This window comes from Pelmatolapia mariae, linkage group LG12 (genome assembly GCF_036321145.2).
Source record: "Pelmatolapia mariae isolate MD_Pm_ZW linkage group LG12, Pm_UMD_F_2, whole genome shotgun sequence".
Classification (NCBI taxonomy): domain Eukaryota; kingdom Metazoa; phylum Chordata; class Actinopteri; order Cichliformes; family Cichlidae; genus Pelmatolapia; species Pelmatolapia mariae.
The window spans coordinates 22,691,296-22,707,963 of NC_086237.1; the positions used below are offsets into that span (position 1 = coordinate 22,691,296).

Below are 16,668 nucleotides of genomic sequence, written 5' to 3' on the forward strand. Positions count from 1 at the left end.
CACCACAGATCAGATATTTGATATTTATTTCACAACAAACCTGCACACAAGTTTTTCCAGCTTGTATTTACAAAGGATTGATCTTTTAAATCTCCCTTAACTTTATCTGCAATTCATTAACTAAAGGCTATCAATATTTTAACTCTACATACAAGTTATACCACACGGTACCTTCTGATGTGAAACTGCCATCCCAGGCAACCATTTTAGCAGAAAGTGAACATTACTGGAACGACAAGTCTATCTGGCTTTGTGTACAGATGTTGCAATACGTTGATACCGGCCCCATTTAAAAAAAAAAAAATAACACTACACATGAGCTCCATCTTCCTCTAAACTGATTTCTCGGTTCTTGGAAGGCAGACTTGATCTGTGCTGGTCAACCCACATTCATCAAGCTCAGGCACAACACCGTTTTTGTTCAGCGGGGAGTGGTTCTGCCTGTAGGCAAACAGAGTGCCAGGCTGAGACTTGAACTGGGTGGGCTTGTGAGGAATGTAGATTTGGGTCCTAGGCGAGGGATGAGAGGCTGCAGCGAGTGTCAAACTGTGTGAGGAAACCAAGGAGCGGAGGGGTATGATGGGTGTAGCCTTTGCCCTCTGAGATGGTGCTTTGGTCTTGTGGTTCTTCGTCATTACCACCCACTACTTAAGTGTTAACCAATCAGCAAAGAGGTTCAACCGACAGCAGCAGCGTGACCTGAGCCTCTGCAGATGTGAAATCTTAAGCCTTGTGTTCCAGATTATATTCCGACCTTTTGCCATCTTGTCTGATCCATGCACAGCTTTGAAAAGAGACAGCTGCCCTAAAGCTACAGCCTCAAGCATAAATAATCAAGTTTCAATATGGCGCCAAGACTAAGAGAATCATTTCTTCTTAGAGATGCAATATCACAAGTAACAGGTTTAATTCAGTCCGTTTAACTGTAAAATGTTTCGGTTACAGATTTTAAAATAAAGAGGAAGTTGTATTGTACAATACAGAAAAGTGGAGCACAGATCAAACAAACAGTTACTTTTACAATAATAATTACACAACTAGCATTTGTGACACCCTGCGCTGTTTGAAGTTTTGCAGAGGTCATTAGAGTGCATGTAGCACGTAGAGCTCTCTACTACACTTTCAGGTTTTATGGTATGTAAACCTGCAATGCAGTAAGCCTAAGTTAGTGCATTGCAACTAAGTTAAAAACAAAGTCAGTCTGAAGAAGGCACCAGTTATTTTCGGGCCTTTTTCTTTTTTGCTTTTTCCGCATCATCGTGAGCCTTCCTCTTGGCAGCAAGCTTGTTAGCCTGTAAAAAGAGAAGGAGCCCAGTTAATGGAAGATACTCAACACCAGTTACGCAACCATTTTTAAGCTCAGTGAACTCGGCGGGGGTCAGCGCTGGGCTGCACCGTTCTCTCCACAGCGGCTACATAATACTGGTAAACACTGTGGCCTGAGATAAAATGCTCAGTATCAACACTAAAATATTCAATGTTAAAGCTTTTAGGTTGAACAAATATTCTTAGCAAAGCGGCAATGTACGCACCTCACGGACTTTTCTTTTCTTTCCAAACATGATTTTGTCATAGAGGTACTTTTCCTTTTTCTTCATCATCATGATGGCCAGACGCTTCTCCTCTGCTTTCTCCTCCTGCTCCAAGCGTGCTTTACTTTCTACCTTCAGCTTTCCAGGTGTCACTTTGACATGTAGAGACTAAAAGGGAACGAGACGAGTCAATAAAGATTCCAAAAGATTACTAAAAAATAAAATCACAATGACAAAGAAAACAGGATTTGACATATCACCTTGCCCTGGGATCTTTGTTCTTCCATTTTCTTAAGGTTTTTCTCTTCTGCTACTTCCTCTTCATCATCCTCTTCATCACCATTGTCATCCTCTTCCTGTTCTTCTTCCTCTTCTTGTTCTCCTTCCTCCTCCTCCTCTTCTTCCTCCTCCTCTTGTTTATTGCCTACAAAAGGAAGAAAAAGGAATCATTTAAAATTAGTGCTGCTGACATTTGAATCCTGTGTGCCTATATTAAATATTCACGCTGTGAATATTCATCTTTTATTTTCATTACTGTATGATGCCAAAGTGGCTTTTTAGGACTCTGATCAGATAAACTATAACCTCCACATGCTGTCTCGCTTACAGTTCTTTTAGTAAATCACAACATTTCGATCCAGCCACCAGGAAAAATTTAATCATCCAATTAAGGAATGCTGGCAGTAATTAATCACATAATCAGACTATCAGAACAGTTTTGTGTTAAAGTCTCCAAAACAACCCAAAAAAGCAAATTATTAAACTTTTTAAATCAATCACAAATATCAATTACATCCATTCAGATTAAGAGAGGCCGTGAATGTCTATTTAACTCTCCACATGACATTTTAAAAATTCTTTCATCTGTTTTCAGGCTGTTACATGGCCTCGCTCCAAACGACCTTTCTGAGCTGCTGCACTTGCACTCCCCTTTCCTAGTCGCTCAGATCAGCTGACCAACTCCTTGTATATGCCGAGGACACAGTGGAGGCTCACAGGGAACAGGACTTTTGGTGTAGTAGCTCCCAAATTGTGGAATTTGCTGCCATTTCACATTAAACAGGCCTCTTTAAAAAATTTTTTATTCAAGTGTGTTTTTCTTCCTACGTCCAACACTTTGCTCAGTGGTTGTTCTTTATAAATAAAGTTGGCTTAACTACTCGATTATGTACAATACTCATAATTTTATGATGTAACAAAATAATGACAAGAGACCATGGTTAGAGGTTATGGTTATCTTATGATTTTCCCTCCTATGCATCTGTTGTTCATTCAGATCTGAAAGTATTTTTTGTTTGTTGTTTTTAAAACTAGGACTCTGATCTGAGGAAAAAAGTCAGTGAATTGTGGGCATGACCTGCATACACACTGAGATATAACTGAACCACACCTGGTTTTTCTCCTCGCTGTAAGGCCATTATCTTCAGTTTCTCTGGAGGCACATAGTCACCTTCCTTCTCCTCCACAAACGGAGACAGGTGAGGGGGTAGAGTCACCCCAAGGAAATAATCCTCCACAGGCAAGAGCATTTTGGCATTGACACAGTCGTATATCCACTGGGGTTGGATGTAGTATCTAAAACAAGCAAAGGTTTTGAAAATCATCTGTTATGATGGCAAATAAGTGCATATTTTCATGCGTCTACTATGTAATAATGAGAATACAATCTTGCTCTTTGGTGAGGATTTTTTCTGCTGCAGGATCAGGGGGTGGGGGGATGGGATGGGAAATATTCCAGTGAAAGGAGTCATTGTAAAAGTGGGTAATGTACATGAATGACACACTTCCTGTCTCTAGGATTAAGAATTCTATGACAAAATCAAATACCTCTATAAGGAAAAAAAAGCCTTCCCATACATGACGAAAAGCACAGCATTTCTCTACCTGTTGATATACTGTTTGCCAACACTGGGCCTGTCAATAATTTGATGGGTGATGGTCTCATCTGTCACATCGTATGTGCTACCAATGCACACAGACTTGTCCCAGGATACCTGACCTCCAAAACACCTGAAAGGCAACAGAAATGCACAAAAGTGAAAAAGTCAGCTTCAGGCTTCCGTGGACGTTTCTTTGCTTCACTGTAGCATCTCTCGCTCACCTGATGACGAATGCCAGAGACTCTCTGGGAACTTCTCTGTTGAGGTAAAACTTGAGTCCCTCAAAAAGCTTCTTCTGAGCTTCTTGCTGTTTCAGTTCCTTTTCCCTAGCCTCCATCTTCTCCATGTCCTCCTGTAGCAAAGAAATAAAGGGAAAACATTAATTATTCTTCAGGGAATTTCTATTTACAATTAAATCAGAAAAGTTTAAAGTCATTGCTTTAAAAACAAGCCAATAACTAAAAGATGACTTTTTTTTTTAAACAACTTCCAACTTGTTGATGTATTATGGTGTCTGATCCATGACAGAGGAATTGTGCAGCTAGATTTATTGGGATAACAACCCTAAAAGAATTCCAAAAAGCAAATGTAAAAAAGCTATGTAAAAAGTACAACTCACAACTCGACAATTAATACATTTACCCATCTCTGAATTTAAGCTACTCAGATTTAACTAAAGAATCACAGTCAGGTTCAACAAACTGTCTGAACCGGTGTTAAATTGGTCAGCAATGGTGATTAGTAGACTCTTTGTTATCTCAGCTGGAGCTGATGCACTTATACATAAAACAGTTGTTGGTGGCATCTGATGACCAATCCCAGACCTGTCTGGAGACTGAAATTTAACATATGAAAAGCAATTTAAAACCAATAAAAACGTGTGACATTTAATTAAATAATCAAGGGTAAAAGCAGAAACTGTTGTGTTGTGACAATTTATATCACACTGACTATGCATGCTTTGAAGTCTAACATAAACGATTACTCAGATGTTGGATAACCAGCTTTAAAGTACTTTATAAATAAAGTTGGCTTGGCTACTCTATCCTATGTATAATACTCAAAGAATACAAAATGTAACCGAGTATAGTGCAGGCTTCATCACATAATTTCCTTGGGGATTATTAAAGTATTCTGATTTTCTTGCATCTTTTTCCACCAGCTTAGCTTGTGGTGTTTGTTGCTTGCAGTATTACCAAGCTACTGCTATGCTATGCCTTTGCTGACTGGCTATCTTAAGACAACAAAAACATTAACATCTCCATAACCAGCTCCTTCAGAGCCTAGACATGGCTTTGCTTGCCTCAAGATGTGGCACACAGCACCACTGCCTATTCATATAAGTGGCAGCACTAATTGCATGCACATGGAGTGGATGACCTGGCTTGCCATGTGCCAGTAACAAATGGAGTTCAATGGTCCACAACTAACAGACAAAGTCCTAGTGGTGAGATGCACTGTGTTATGTGTGTTATGCACTATCCTAATATCACCAATCAGATGCCACTGATAAGCAGTAAGCTACGACAGCTTGCCCTTGGGTCTACTTAGAATCATGGATGGCAGAGGCTGATTTTAAAGGAATGCAGTTTATGTTGCATCCACCCCCCTTGGACCCCACAGCTCTGAAATGCAACCATGGAAGTTTGCAGCCAGTTTGCTCACTAATTCCAAGTTAGGAGGATTGAATTGGCTTTTTCCCCCACTTAAGACCTTGAACATACTACACCTATATCTCGGAGGATAGATGGGTAGACGGATTGTGACCTTACGCCTGACAACCCAGGAATAAAGTGTATGGGACCCTGAAACACCTTCAAAGATTAACCTAGCCAGTGGGCAAGCCCCGGTGAGATGCTCCACTCTGGGAGCAAAGGAACTAGAGCATCTTGTAGATGGAGCTGATCTTTGTGAACAACAGTACAACCTGTACTTCATCAATAGGAAGTACAGGTTCCTTTATTCTGGTCAGCCTGAACACTATCCACATAACAGCAATTACCATCTGTTCCAAGTTAGATTCGTGTCATTGGCTTGAAAGGGGTGTCCTCAAGGATTACCACAGCCTCACTGACTCCAACTAGAGAGTAATACCATCACTGCTTATGCACCAACTTTCTAACTATAGACTACAGCTACAGTATCATAAATGAACCAACAAACAACTTTGAAATTGCATGCAGCCAGCAGAAAACAACTCATCGAGGGATTACAGTTCCTTCCTCTGAGATTATATGTCTGTGATCGAGACTCATCAGGGAAAAACCAGAGGGTTTAGATTGTCTCTAAAAAACACCCAGCCCCAAAGGACCAGGGGTGTTACTTTCCAGGAAAAGTGACAGGTTAGTAGGCTGCTTTAATAATGTGCAGATCTTATCTGTTACGTTCTCAGAACACACAGGAATAGACCGGATAAGATTCCAAAGCTCAGGTAAAATTAATACACCAGGAAGTTACACCTCATGTCTAAGTAACAATTAAGTCCTGACGTTCCTTAAAAAAGAAGTTACCTTGCTTTGTAGTAAAGCTAATGTCTCAGAAACACTAACATTTTTCAACCTAACTGTACAGCCACAAAGAAGAGAAAAAGTCCAACAAAAAAAAAAAAAAAAGTGCTCATCAGGCATGTAAAAAGTTTGAAAAGAAGACACAGATATCTATGAGATCAGCCACAGTTTCCACAGTTGATCTGTTAATGCCTTAACCCTTTAAGACCGGTCGGAGCGGGCACGCTCCATTTTGCGTAGCTATTTTTAAATTCCTGTAGAACTGGAACCAGGTAAGCTAGTGCAATAATTTTTTTTGCATATGAAACCGGAGGAGTTGTACTTACATCTTATGCATTCAGCTTGTCCTAGGTCATGGTTTCCTTCCACATATAGCTTTGCAAAAATTGCATAAAAAGCCCTTGCAGCAACAACAACATAATATTCCAGAAACATGCTTTGCCGATCCGATCAGCTGTTCGTAACACTTCCTAAATTGGAATAGACATCAGCGCGAACTATCGCATGTCCGCCATTACCTGCCCGAAACCGGAAGTGACGTCATTTTTGCCGAAAATTTATTTTTTTACCTTCAGGGCCTTATAAGCCTATAATGGTGTTTTTAAAAGTCGTGTTTGACTTTATGCTTTTCTGTATAGTTTCTGGGATGCTTAGAACTCAAATTGCACTGCTGGAAATAGTTTATTTTGATGCACATGCTGTTTCTTTTGGTAAATTTGCATTATAATATTTATTTTCGTTTTTCCAGCAGTATATAAAAATTGGTGTATCTCAAAAAAACTATGAAGACACTCAGAATAAATTTCCTGTGGTGGGAAACTATTTTGTGCAACTTTTTTGTACTTACAGTTTTGAGGGATAAACTTCTTAAATTTCTCTAACTAGAAATATATGTAAAAAACGAAACAAAAACGATTTTAAATTTTTTTGTAGTTTATTGCACTTTTTTGGAATTTATGTAGTTACTATGGACTTAATGCATATATATTATAAACATTTGGGCTATAATGGTTGTACTGATGTATAACAACTTGAAATGATCCCAAAAATGGCTCTACAGCATGTAAAAATATAAAGCTAAGCTCTGGAGAACATGGCTCTATGGTAGGTCTTAAAGGGTTAATAAAGCACTTTAGTCTGAAAGCTGTAACGTTGAAAGATCATTCAGGTGAGCTGACTTGAAAACTTTAGAATAACAGATTGTATTTTTATATTTTTTATTCATTAAATTCTCATGATTAAGTGCCCATGCTTGAGCAAAAAAGTTTTTCCCCCCTCTGTAATTGAAAAATTGTTACACAACTGATTGTTTCAGTGGATGAAAATACTTTTTTATTAAACTGAGAACGTATTACTAAGAGTTAAACTTTTTAACAAAAATTAAGGAACCCAACAAACAAAAAAAGCAAAAAAGCAGAACTGTCCTTTTCAGCAAAAAAAACAAAACACGCACACACAAAACAACCCCAAACCCACCCCCAAAGAAAATTTAAATAAATAAATTAAAGCAGAGTTTGAACTACATTTATTTCCTATAATTATAAAAAAGCAGAGTGAATTGACAAAAACTACTGTTAACCAGTCAGTGACAACAAGCTTCCCGGGGTGAGAAACATATCGTCACTAGCAACCAAACAAAGCTGTAAATCCCTTGTATCACACCTTCAAAAGATCAAATGATGTAACCTTTAATGTTTACCCTTAGAGACCAATTAGAGCAATAAGAAAGAATGAAAGTTTTTTCTAAGAAAAGATAAGACTTTATTGATCCAACGGCAGGGGGGTGGGGGTGGGGTTTCATATATAAGATGCATTATGCATGAGGTGGTGATCTGTGCGTTTTGATTATATTTCTCAATAACAAATAATTATGCCTTGCCTGAGTAAATCAAAAGATACATGTGATGTGTCATGTTTTGTGAGTTAGCTTTCTTACCCCTTCAATGGGAAACTGGTCCAGTTGAGCCTCCTCCTCCTCTGCAGAAGAAACCACACGTGCCAGACTGGCACTCAGAGCTGACAGTTTCTGTAAAATCAAAAACAAGGTAACAACAAGTGTTAGCATTTACAACTCAATGTGTGCGTACTTAATAGATTTAGTTAGTTTGGTCACCAGTTTAATTTAAGCATATGAGGCTTGTTTCTTTAAAAATATGAGTTTACACAATTTCTCTATTAGCATACTGAATGCTTTTAGGTACACTACATGTTGAGCTCTAATTAAAGTGTCTGAAATGATACAGGGCAAGACCTCATGTTAAGTGTACTGTATTTATAAGTTAAATAAATACACTCACGAGTCACTTTATTACAGACACCTGTTCAACTGCTTATTTAGGCAAATACCTAATCAGCCAATCACATGGCAGCAACCTTTCTTTCTGGCCAGGCTGGTGATGGCAAGGTAACAGAAACTTGAATAACCACTTATTACAACCATGGCAGAAGAGCATCACTAAAACACACAACACATTAAACCCTGAAGTAAATGGGCTACACCAGCAGACGACAACACGACAAACCTCTCAGCTAAGAACACAAAACTGGGGCTACAAGTCACACAGGTTGGTCTGATGAGTCAATTTCTGCTGTGATATTCAGAAGGTAGGGTGAAAATTTTGTGTAAGCAACATGAAAGCATGGCTCCATGCTTCTTTGTATCAATAGCTCAGTGGCAAAATAAAGTGGGCCCCTTAACTGGTCATCATTTAAACCCCACAACCTACCCGAGTATTGCTGCTGACCATGCCCATCCCTTTATGACCAGTGTAACAATCTTCTGATGGTTGTTTCCACCAGGATAACACACCATGTAACAAAGCTCAAATTATCTAAAACTGTTCCCAACCTGAGCATGACGTTGAGTTCACTGCATTCAAATAGCCTCCAAAGTCAGCAGATCTCAATCTAATAGAGCTCCACTGGGATATGGTGGATCGGGAGATTTGCACCAGGGATGAGCAGCAGACAAATCTGCAGCAACTGTGCTATCATGTCAATATGGACTAAAATCTCTGAGGAATGTTTCCACCACCTTGTTGAATCTATGGCACAAAAAATTCAGGCAAGTCTGAAGCAAAAAGGAGGTCCAACCCGGGCGTAACGCAGTGGTTCTCAAACTTTTCACAACGAGTACCACCTCATAAAATATATGGCTCTTGAAGTACCACCCCTATGACCGACATTAAAGTACAGTAGTGCAGGCCTATTTAACACCATATACAGTTTACACGAGACAATTTTATTTCTTATATGAATGTTATTTATTTTAACTGTCAGAAATAGGATGTGACAAGTGATAATAATAACTGTACTGCATTAAAACATCCACAGCAGGTGGAATATCCAATCTTTAAGTGATGCCGCATGAACCCTCCTTCCGGGTCCAAACTACTCTGCGCTTATTAAGGCTGTTGGGTTTTTAACATGTTTTAATGCTTTGTATTTTATTCTATTTAATCTGAACAAGCCCCTAAAAAAGTCAGTGATCACTGTCAGCCTCTCTCGGTTTTTATTACCACTATTCATTTTAAAGCCCAGTTTTTATAACCTTACCATGTAACTACAGCCCAGCCCATGCAGCAATATATTAATGACTAACCTCACATTGTGGGTGGATTATCTCAGTTGTTCTCCTGACTGAAGTCTGGTCCATTTACAGCATCCTGCCATGCGATTACATTTGTCCCTAACCTTCGGGAACCGTCACGTTAGCTTGTATTGAGTGGGAAAAAGTTAGCATTCATCCTCCAGCTTCACTGTGTTTATATTATGCTAACCATAGCTGTGTAGCTGGCCACCACATAGTACATCATTATATACCAGCTAGCCCAACTTCAGCAACCCTACAAACGCCACTGCTGTTTAGTTTTCTGTCTTCATTTATGTCAGAAGTGATAGCAGACCTGTACGTTTTAATTTTTCAGAAATCCCTCAATCAGAACATGGTATCGTGGCGTGTTGCGAGTGACTAGTTATCTCCCATCATGCCTAGTGAACATGTGTTGCCGTTTAAGCGAGGAAACTTGTGTTATTTACTAGAGCAGGGCGATATGACCAAAAATATTTATCACGATATACATTTGAAAATTTGCGATAACGATATAACTGACGATATAACTGACACTAGACAAAATACTTTACAACTCCACAACTTTATTAGTGCAAAAAAAACATCAATGTATTTTCACTTAAACAAGCAGCTGTTTTTTATGTGCATTAAAGTTATATAAAAATTTAACAGTGCAAATGCAAATTCCTTGCTGACAGTGGAAATTGGCCAACATATCCTCGGCATAACCATGTATAATATCCACAAAACTTAAAAAGAGGTTATACACACACAATACAATAATATTATGTTGAAGCACAGTACGCATCACTCCGCGAGGCTCCTGCCTACGATAGCCGTAATGCTCCGACAATCCATCAAGCGGTGCGGCTTCGTAGCTTAGCAAAGTCGTACTAAAACATTTGACAGATTTTTGAGCGCTGTGTACCACATAAAATCGTCGATTTTCAGAAAAATCAAAGGATTGGTTTTAAGTGTTCCGTATTTTCCAAAAAACATGGTAATAACGACGGCCCGCTAGCATGCTCTACCAAAAATAGTGCTTTGTTGTGTATCTGACGGAAGAATTCTAAACCAGTTCCATACCACTGAAGTTGCAGCATTTTTACAAACCAATTCTGGTTCATCCGTTTCATTCAACGATCCGCTTTTGCCCATCTCATTCTCCGCCATGCTTTTTCCGCCATGTGCGTATGAAAACAAAGGCACTGCGCATGCGCGTTTTACCCATATTATATCGCGATATTTCATTTTCTTATCGTTGCCCAACATTGTACCGGTATTACCGTGAACGGTATGATATGGCCCAGCCCTATTATTTACATCCGTTATTGTTACGTGACTCTTAACTGTTCCTGTTAATGCTACAGTGTAAATTCATTGGCTGACTGAGTGGGTGAGTTCATGTGGGGGGTTGTTGACCCCCTGAAGCACTGTGTAGTACAGCGAACTATTCAATAAAGAGCTCCCCCTGAGCTCCCAATGACAATCCCACTGGATATAACCTAGTAAGGAATATAGATCATATTCAGCAGAGCACAAGTCTAAACTGTATAAATTCACATTAGCACACATCCCAGTTTTATGTCTCAGTAAAGCTGAGGGAAAATAAAGACGACTCCTGCTTGAATAACAGAATGCATTGTCTTTACAGATTGGTGAAGCCAGGAAAATACTGTACCCTGTGCTTTAAAAGCTGGATTTAGAGGTCACCTGGGACACGTTTTTTCCAAAAAGCATCAACAATGCTTTTGCTATCCTTCCTGGAGAAATTGTGTGACCGAGTTCTCTCTGCCACTGAATTCGTGATATAGTTTTAACAAAACTCCAACGCTGCTTTATGCTGGATGGTTTAAGTGAATTTATTCTGTTACTCTGGATAACCAACAAGCCTCCTTTCAATGTAATGAGCACCGCGAACAAAAGACATCAGAGGTCTTTTACACTGTTTAAAACAAAGTGACTCACCTCTAAGTAACTTTCTGAATTCATGGCATAGTCATCCTCACTCTCTTCCTTTGGCTCTGACTCTGCATTACTGTCCAGCTGCAAAATGAGAGGCAATATTAACTGAGGGCAGGTCTGGTTACATATGACCAATTTATCATAAATCCTTTTTATATTACAGTCCACGATACCTTTGGTGGGTAGACCAAGTTGAGGGAATTGTAGAGCCTGAAACTGACAAAGCCCAGCAGAGTGGTGTACAACTCTGTGAATGTTGCCATTACTCTGTAATCAACATCAACGGGGTGCTGAAAGGGAAACAAATATTAGTTTGACCAAGTTTCAGTGATACATTTGTGTGTGAGTTCAATTACAGTCACTTCCAACATAATTTTTAGTATATTCTAATTTTAAAACAGACAAGCTGCTCACAAGTTAAAGCAAAGTCAGTTTTCTTGTTCATAGAACATTTTATGATTCTTAATGAGCAGGCAAGTCATTAAGGACAATTTTTATTTACAATGTTGGCCTGGCAACCTACATTATAACCCCACAGTAATAAAGTGACTGCTTATTATTAGCACTGTCCCTGTTGACTGCAATTTGCCAAACTGCACTTACATCATGGGAGAACTGATATGGCACCACCCATGTAATGAGCTGTCCCATCACCTCAGCCTGATAATATATTCCCTTGATGGAGAGGAAAACCTATCAAAACAGACAAACGTTTAGCACATTACAGAACACAGGTCAACCAACTCTCACAGAGTCAGATCAATAACAGGCTGGTGAACTTGCACCTTTCGGAGAGAACGTGATGCAATCACATAGTTCATCCACTCCACAGTGAGGCGTCTGCACAGCTGGATTGTCTGCACATGACATTTTCCTGTTCGAGCAAAAGTGGAGAAGAGGAAGCACATGCAGAGGGCATCGTCGATATCACGGAGGGCATCAATGAAGGTTGGATACCTGCCATACAAAGAAGCACAAGCAATATTTATGAGGTTTTGTTTTGACAAAAACATCTTACCTTTGAAATAAAATTAAAAAAAAACAAGATAACTTGCATATTAAAAGCTGTAAAAAACTACTGACAGACTCCTAAAGACTCTGTCCTACTGTTACCCTACAATTTCAATTTAATTCATATAGTGGCAGAGAAAAAAAGAAAAGAAAAAGAGATCAACTATGCCCTCTTATGTTCAGTGTGAAGAATAACCACCCCACCTTTCTTTGATGATGTGATCCAATTTATAGGTCGGCTTGTTCTCTCTCAGTCTTTCCACTGCAGACCACTCTGTTTTTCCATAAGCCTTCTTAAGCTTACGCACAAATATCTACAAAACAAAAATAAATGTTGAAAATAACACAGGTACCAAAAAGATTGTCAACCAAATTTAAATCAAACTATAAAACAAAGACATAATGAGGAAAAACTGATTCAAGCAAAGTGATTTAAATATCCTTTTTATAGAGGTAAAGCACACTAAGGCACTGGTTTCTTATGTAATATACCTTGTACTCTCTGAACTTTCCAACAATTGGCTCATGGAGCAGAAATCTGATGTCTTTGAGCAGGTAGAAGGTCCTTGGGGCTGTAGAGCCCTTGTTCACCTTCTTCTTGTGCTTTGGCTCATGAGGATATATGCCTTTGAGAATGCAAAGTCGCCTGAAAATCAGAGAAGAGAAATTATTTGTCTGCAACAAGGCTCCTTTCTGAGAAAGGCTGGAAATCGAGATTTGGAACAAACTTGGAGAAAAGTAAGTTGCTGTGATGGCACGTGATGGTGTTTATAAAAAAAAAAAAAAAAAAATCTTATTAGGGGGAAAAAAATAATAATAGTTGACCGGTCCATTTTTGAAAATTTAAATATTGTTACAATTGCTGGTTTTACAAAAAACAAACCCCAAAAAAGCAATATTGGCATGGAGAGTAACACTTTCAGAACCAGGGATTTATTTTGAAATTACCAACCACTGCTAAATATTCTGATCACATTCACTGAAAATTTAAGACACCTCAGAATTTTTTGTTAAATTAATATATGCACATTATATGTCAGATGTGATTTATGGATATAGTGTTGATCATAAAGAATATAACTAGGTGCAGATTCATTACTAACTACTAACATAACTTTATCTCACTAACTTTGGCGTCAATACATTCTTTCTTGTTGATGGTAATGTTTTTACTGATGTGCTAATTAAATTTTGCTTCACTTTCGAGGCTGCATTAATACTTTTTGCATTTCACTAACTAGGAGCAGAGGCAGTGAAAGAGGATGAGTTTTAATGCTGGGGTCAACCATCCAAAGCAACAGTGCACAAGAGAAGTGAAGAAGAGAGTGCAGGGAGCGTGGAAAAGATGGAAATGAGAGTCAGGGGTGATTTGTGGCAGAAGGATAGCAGCAAGAATGACAGCTAAGTATTGCAAGATAGTAGTGAGACGTGCTGTGAAGTATAATTTGGATGGGAGGCCAAGCTGGTAGAGCTGTAGATGCTGAGAATTTCAAATTTACAGTTGGAATGTAAGAATTGAGTACATCAAAGGGACAGCTAAGATTGAGCAGAGACAAAGTTAGAAACAGAAACAAGGCTGGGATGGTTTGGACATGTGTAGAGGAGGGACAGTGGATAATTGCTGGACAAAGGATGTTGATGTTTTAAAGACTTTGCGTGGTAAATGGGCCCCCGCACCTTTTCTCACCCAGAAAGCGTTAGCGTTACTATACAATAACGAGAAACTAATACAGTGGCGGCAGGGTATGACTAAATCGTGATTTAAACACACACACACACACACACACACACACACACACACACACACACACACGTGTACAATTGCTAACTGCAACGTTACCTGAAGTCTGGGAGGCTGAGCTGCAACTTCTTTCGAGCTCTGTTTCTTGTGATGTAGTTGGTGGCAGAGCCCCTCTCAAACTGAAAAACATAGGAAGATGCTCATATTCAACTCAAACGGTATGTGCTAACAAGGCACATAAGCTCATCCGCGTCCAGAAGAATCTACTGTTTGAGAAAAACAAACTTCAGCTAGCTGTTAGCTAACTGGATAGTCAGATTTTTGGTAATAAAACGCCCGACATAACACGAACACCCACACCGACCTTTTTCTTTTGAAGACCTCCCATTTAGAGACCGTTTCTAACACTCCACAGAGTTTTATCCAAATGTAGTTGTGTACAAATTACACAATTCGCAAGGGTACACAACAACGACCGACACAACACGCAGGAGATGCACGTGTAGCTTGACATGCGCGAAGGAGATGGCCCAAGCAGTAGGACCCAGGGGTGGGCCGTTTATTTGCCTGTTTACAAAGGAAAGCCGAAGCAGTGTTTGCACGTGAAACATTCGTACATATAAAACTTATACTCATCTTTGGGATTTTGTTGTCCACAACAAACACCATATAGCCAACATGATGAAAAGCACCTTCTTTATTAAATCCGCAGTCATCTAAAGATAAAATGTCGTGCCAGGGGTAAAGGTTTACATACACTCATCTATGGTGTGCTTTTAATGATTTCTTTGAACTGTTCTTTTTCCTGAGTGGAATGATTGTACAGCACACATCGTTAATGACTTTAAAAACTGGCTGGGTACAGAAGTTTGATTTTCTTTTGGATTTTCTCTAACCCAAACAGTAGATTATACAAAATTGTACATACTGGTTTAAATAAATACATACAGCCCCACTTATAATTGGTTCAATGTCACTTAGCAAGTTACACCTCAGCCTCACACTTGATAGAGTTCAGTTATCTTGGTTTGTTTCCCAGCACAGACCTGACTTATAAGGGTCAGTATTGGACTTTTCCATTACTCTGAGCATTGGTCAATAGAATAAGCGCTTTAAAAAAAAAATCCTTTTTATACTGGAAAGAGAAACTACCACTTGTAGCCAATCATTATCACTAAAAATAAGTTCATAGGTCATCATAGAACTGTCAGCATCATTTATTAAAAGATTTAACCGAGTGTGCGTATATGTTTAAGCCTGTATGTATAATTTTGAACCTGTGTGGATTAGAGAAAATCCAAAATAAATTCAAACTTGTGCACCCAGTTCTTGTTTCATCTTTAAAAGCTCAAAATTATGGCGTTATTTTTGTGCCACTATTCTGAGCGCACGTAAAAAAAAAATTGCAGGTGCAAATGTTGCATTTTGAGAAGAAATTTATTTTGAGCGAAGAAAAGCTAAATTTGAGTGAACAACATTCATTGCTGCGTGCAAAAAATGTATTTCAGTGTTTGCTATTATCCATATACACATAATAGCAGCCCCTCTCGCTCAGTTTTTGCATTTGCGCTTGCTCGCAATGTGCTGCTTGCGCTCTCAACATTTCTGCCCATGCGCGTTCAACTCTTTCTGTACACCATTGACTGTAGAAAACTTTTCTACAGTCAATGCTGTACACCGTTATATTTGTGCCACAAAACCAACCAATCACAGACTTGGATGCAAAAAAAATCTGATTGGCTGTTTTGGTCTCCAATCAGCTCGAAATGACGAAACGCAATATCCCAGAATGCATTTCGTCCAAAACTCAAACGAGCTAGCTTTATAGCTTTATTGAAAAATATATATATATATATATATATATATATATATATATATATATATATATATATATATATATATATATATAATTTTTTTTAAATTCTCCACTCGCCCTGTAGGCAGTCTTTATCCTTCAAGCTTGGGTCCCCTACCAGAGGCCTAGGAGCTTAAGGGTCCTGTCCAGTATCTTTGGCGTTCCCAGAACTTCACTCTTCTGGACAGAGATCATGTCATTCCTGGGATCTGCTCAAGCCACTCGCCCAGTTTGGGAGTCACTGTCCTGAGTGCTCTGATTACCACTGGGACCACTGTTGCCTTCACCCTTCACATCTTCTCGAGCTCTTCTCTAAGCCCATGGTATTTCTTGAGCTTCTTGTGTTTCTTCTTTCTGATGATGCTATCCTAGCAACATCTATCACTATGGCCGTCTTCCTCTTTTTGTTCACCACTACTTTCAGACTATAAATGACACAGATATTTCTGTATATACCAGCTTCCTGGTTATGGCATTCCATGCATGCGCTACCTGCTACCATCTTGCACCCTGGTGTTATGTGTTGGATTGTCTCAGGGACATCTTTGCACAGCTTGCACCTGGGGTCTTGGCTGGTGTGGTACACCATGGCCTCTATGGATCTTG

General features: G+C 39.1%; 1 protein-coding gene across 1 annotated transcript; it reads right to left on the reverse strand.

Moving 5' to 3' along the window:
• Positions 1–50: 50 nt before the first annotated feature.
• On the reverse strand, positions 51–14,718 carry pes (pescadillo). Its single transcript, XM_063490159.1, has 15 exons — positions 14,572–14,718; positions 14,307–14,386; positions 12,959–13,112; positions 12,671–12,780; positions 12,241–12,412; positions 12,059–12,148; positions 11,629–11,745; positions 11,459–11,536; positions 7,856–7,945; positions 3,634–3,764; positions 3,417–3,542; positions 2,923–3,107; positions 1,793–1,956; positions 1,533–1,700; positions 51–1,292 (listed from the first exon to the last, which is right to left on the reverse strand). Exons 1-15 carry the CDS (start codon positions 14,593–14,595, stop codon positions 1,218–1,220), a joined length of 1,764 nt encoding a protein of 587 aa, XP_063346229.1. The 5' UTR covers positions 14,596–14,718; the 3' UTR covers positions 51–1,217.
• Positions 14,719–16,668: the final 1,950 nt, after the last annotated feature.

Excerpts from the sequence above, each read along its gene's own strand:
- pes (XM_063490159.1), bottom strand. The coding sequence starts at position 14,595 with ATGGGAGGTCTTCAAAAGAAAAAG. Across the intron at positions 14,387-14,571 it reads GAGGTCTTCAAAAGAAAAAG|TTTGAGAGGGGCTCTGCCAC; the intron begins GTCGGTGTGGGT and ends TATGTTTTTCAG. Across the intron at positions 13,113-14,306 it reads CTCAGCCTCCCAGACTTCAG|GCGACTTTGCATTCTCAAAG; the intron begins GTAACGTTGCAG and ends TCTGATTTTCAG.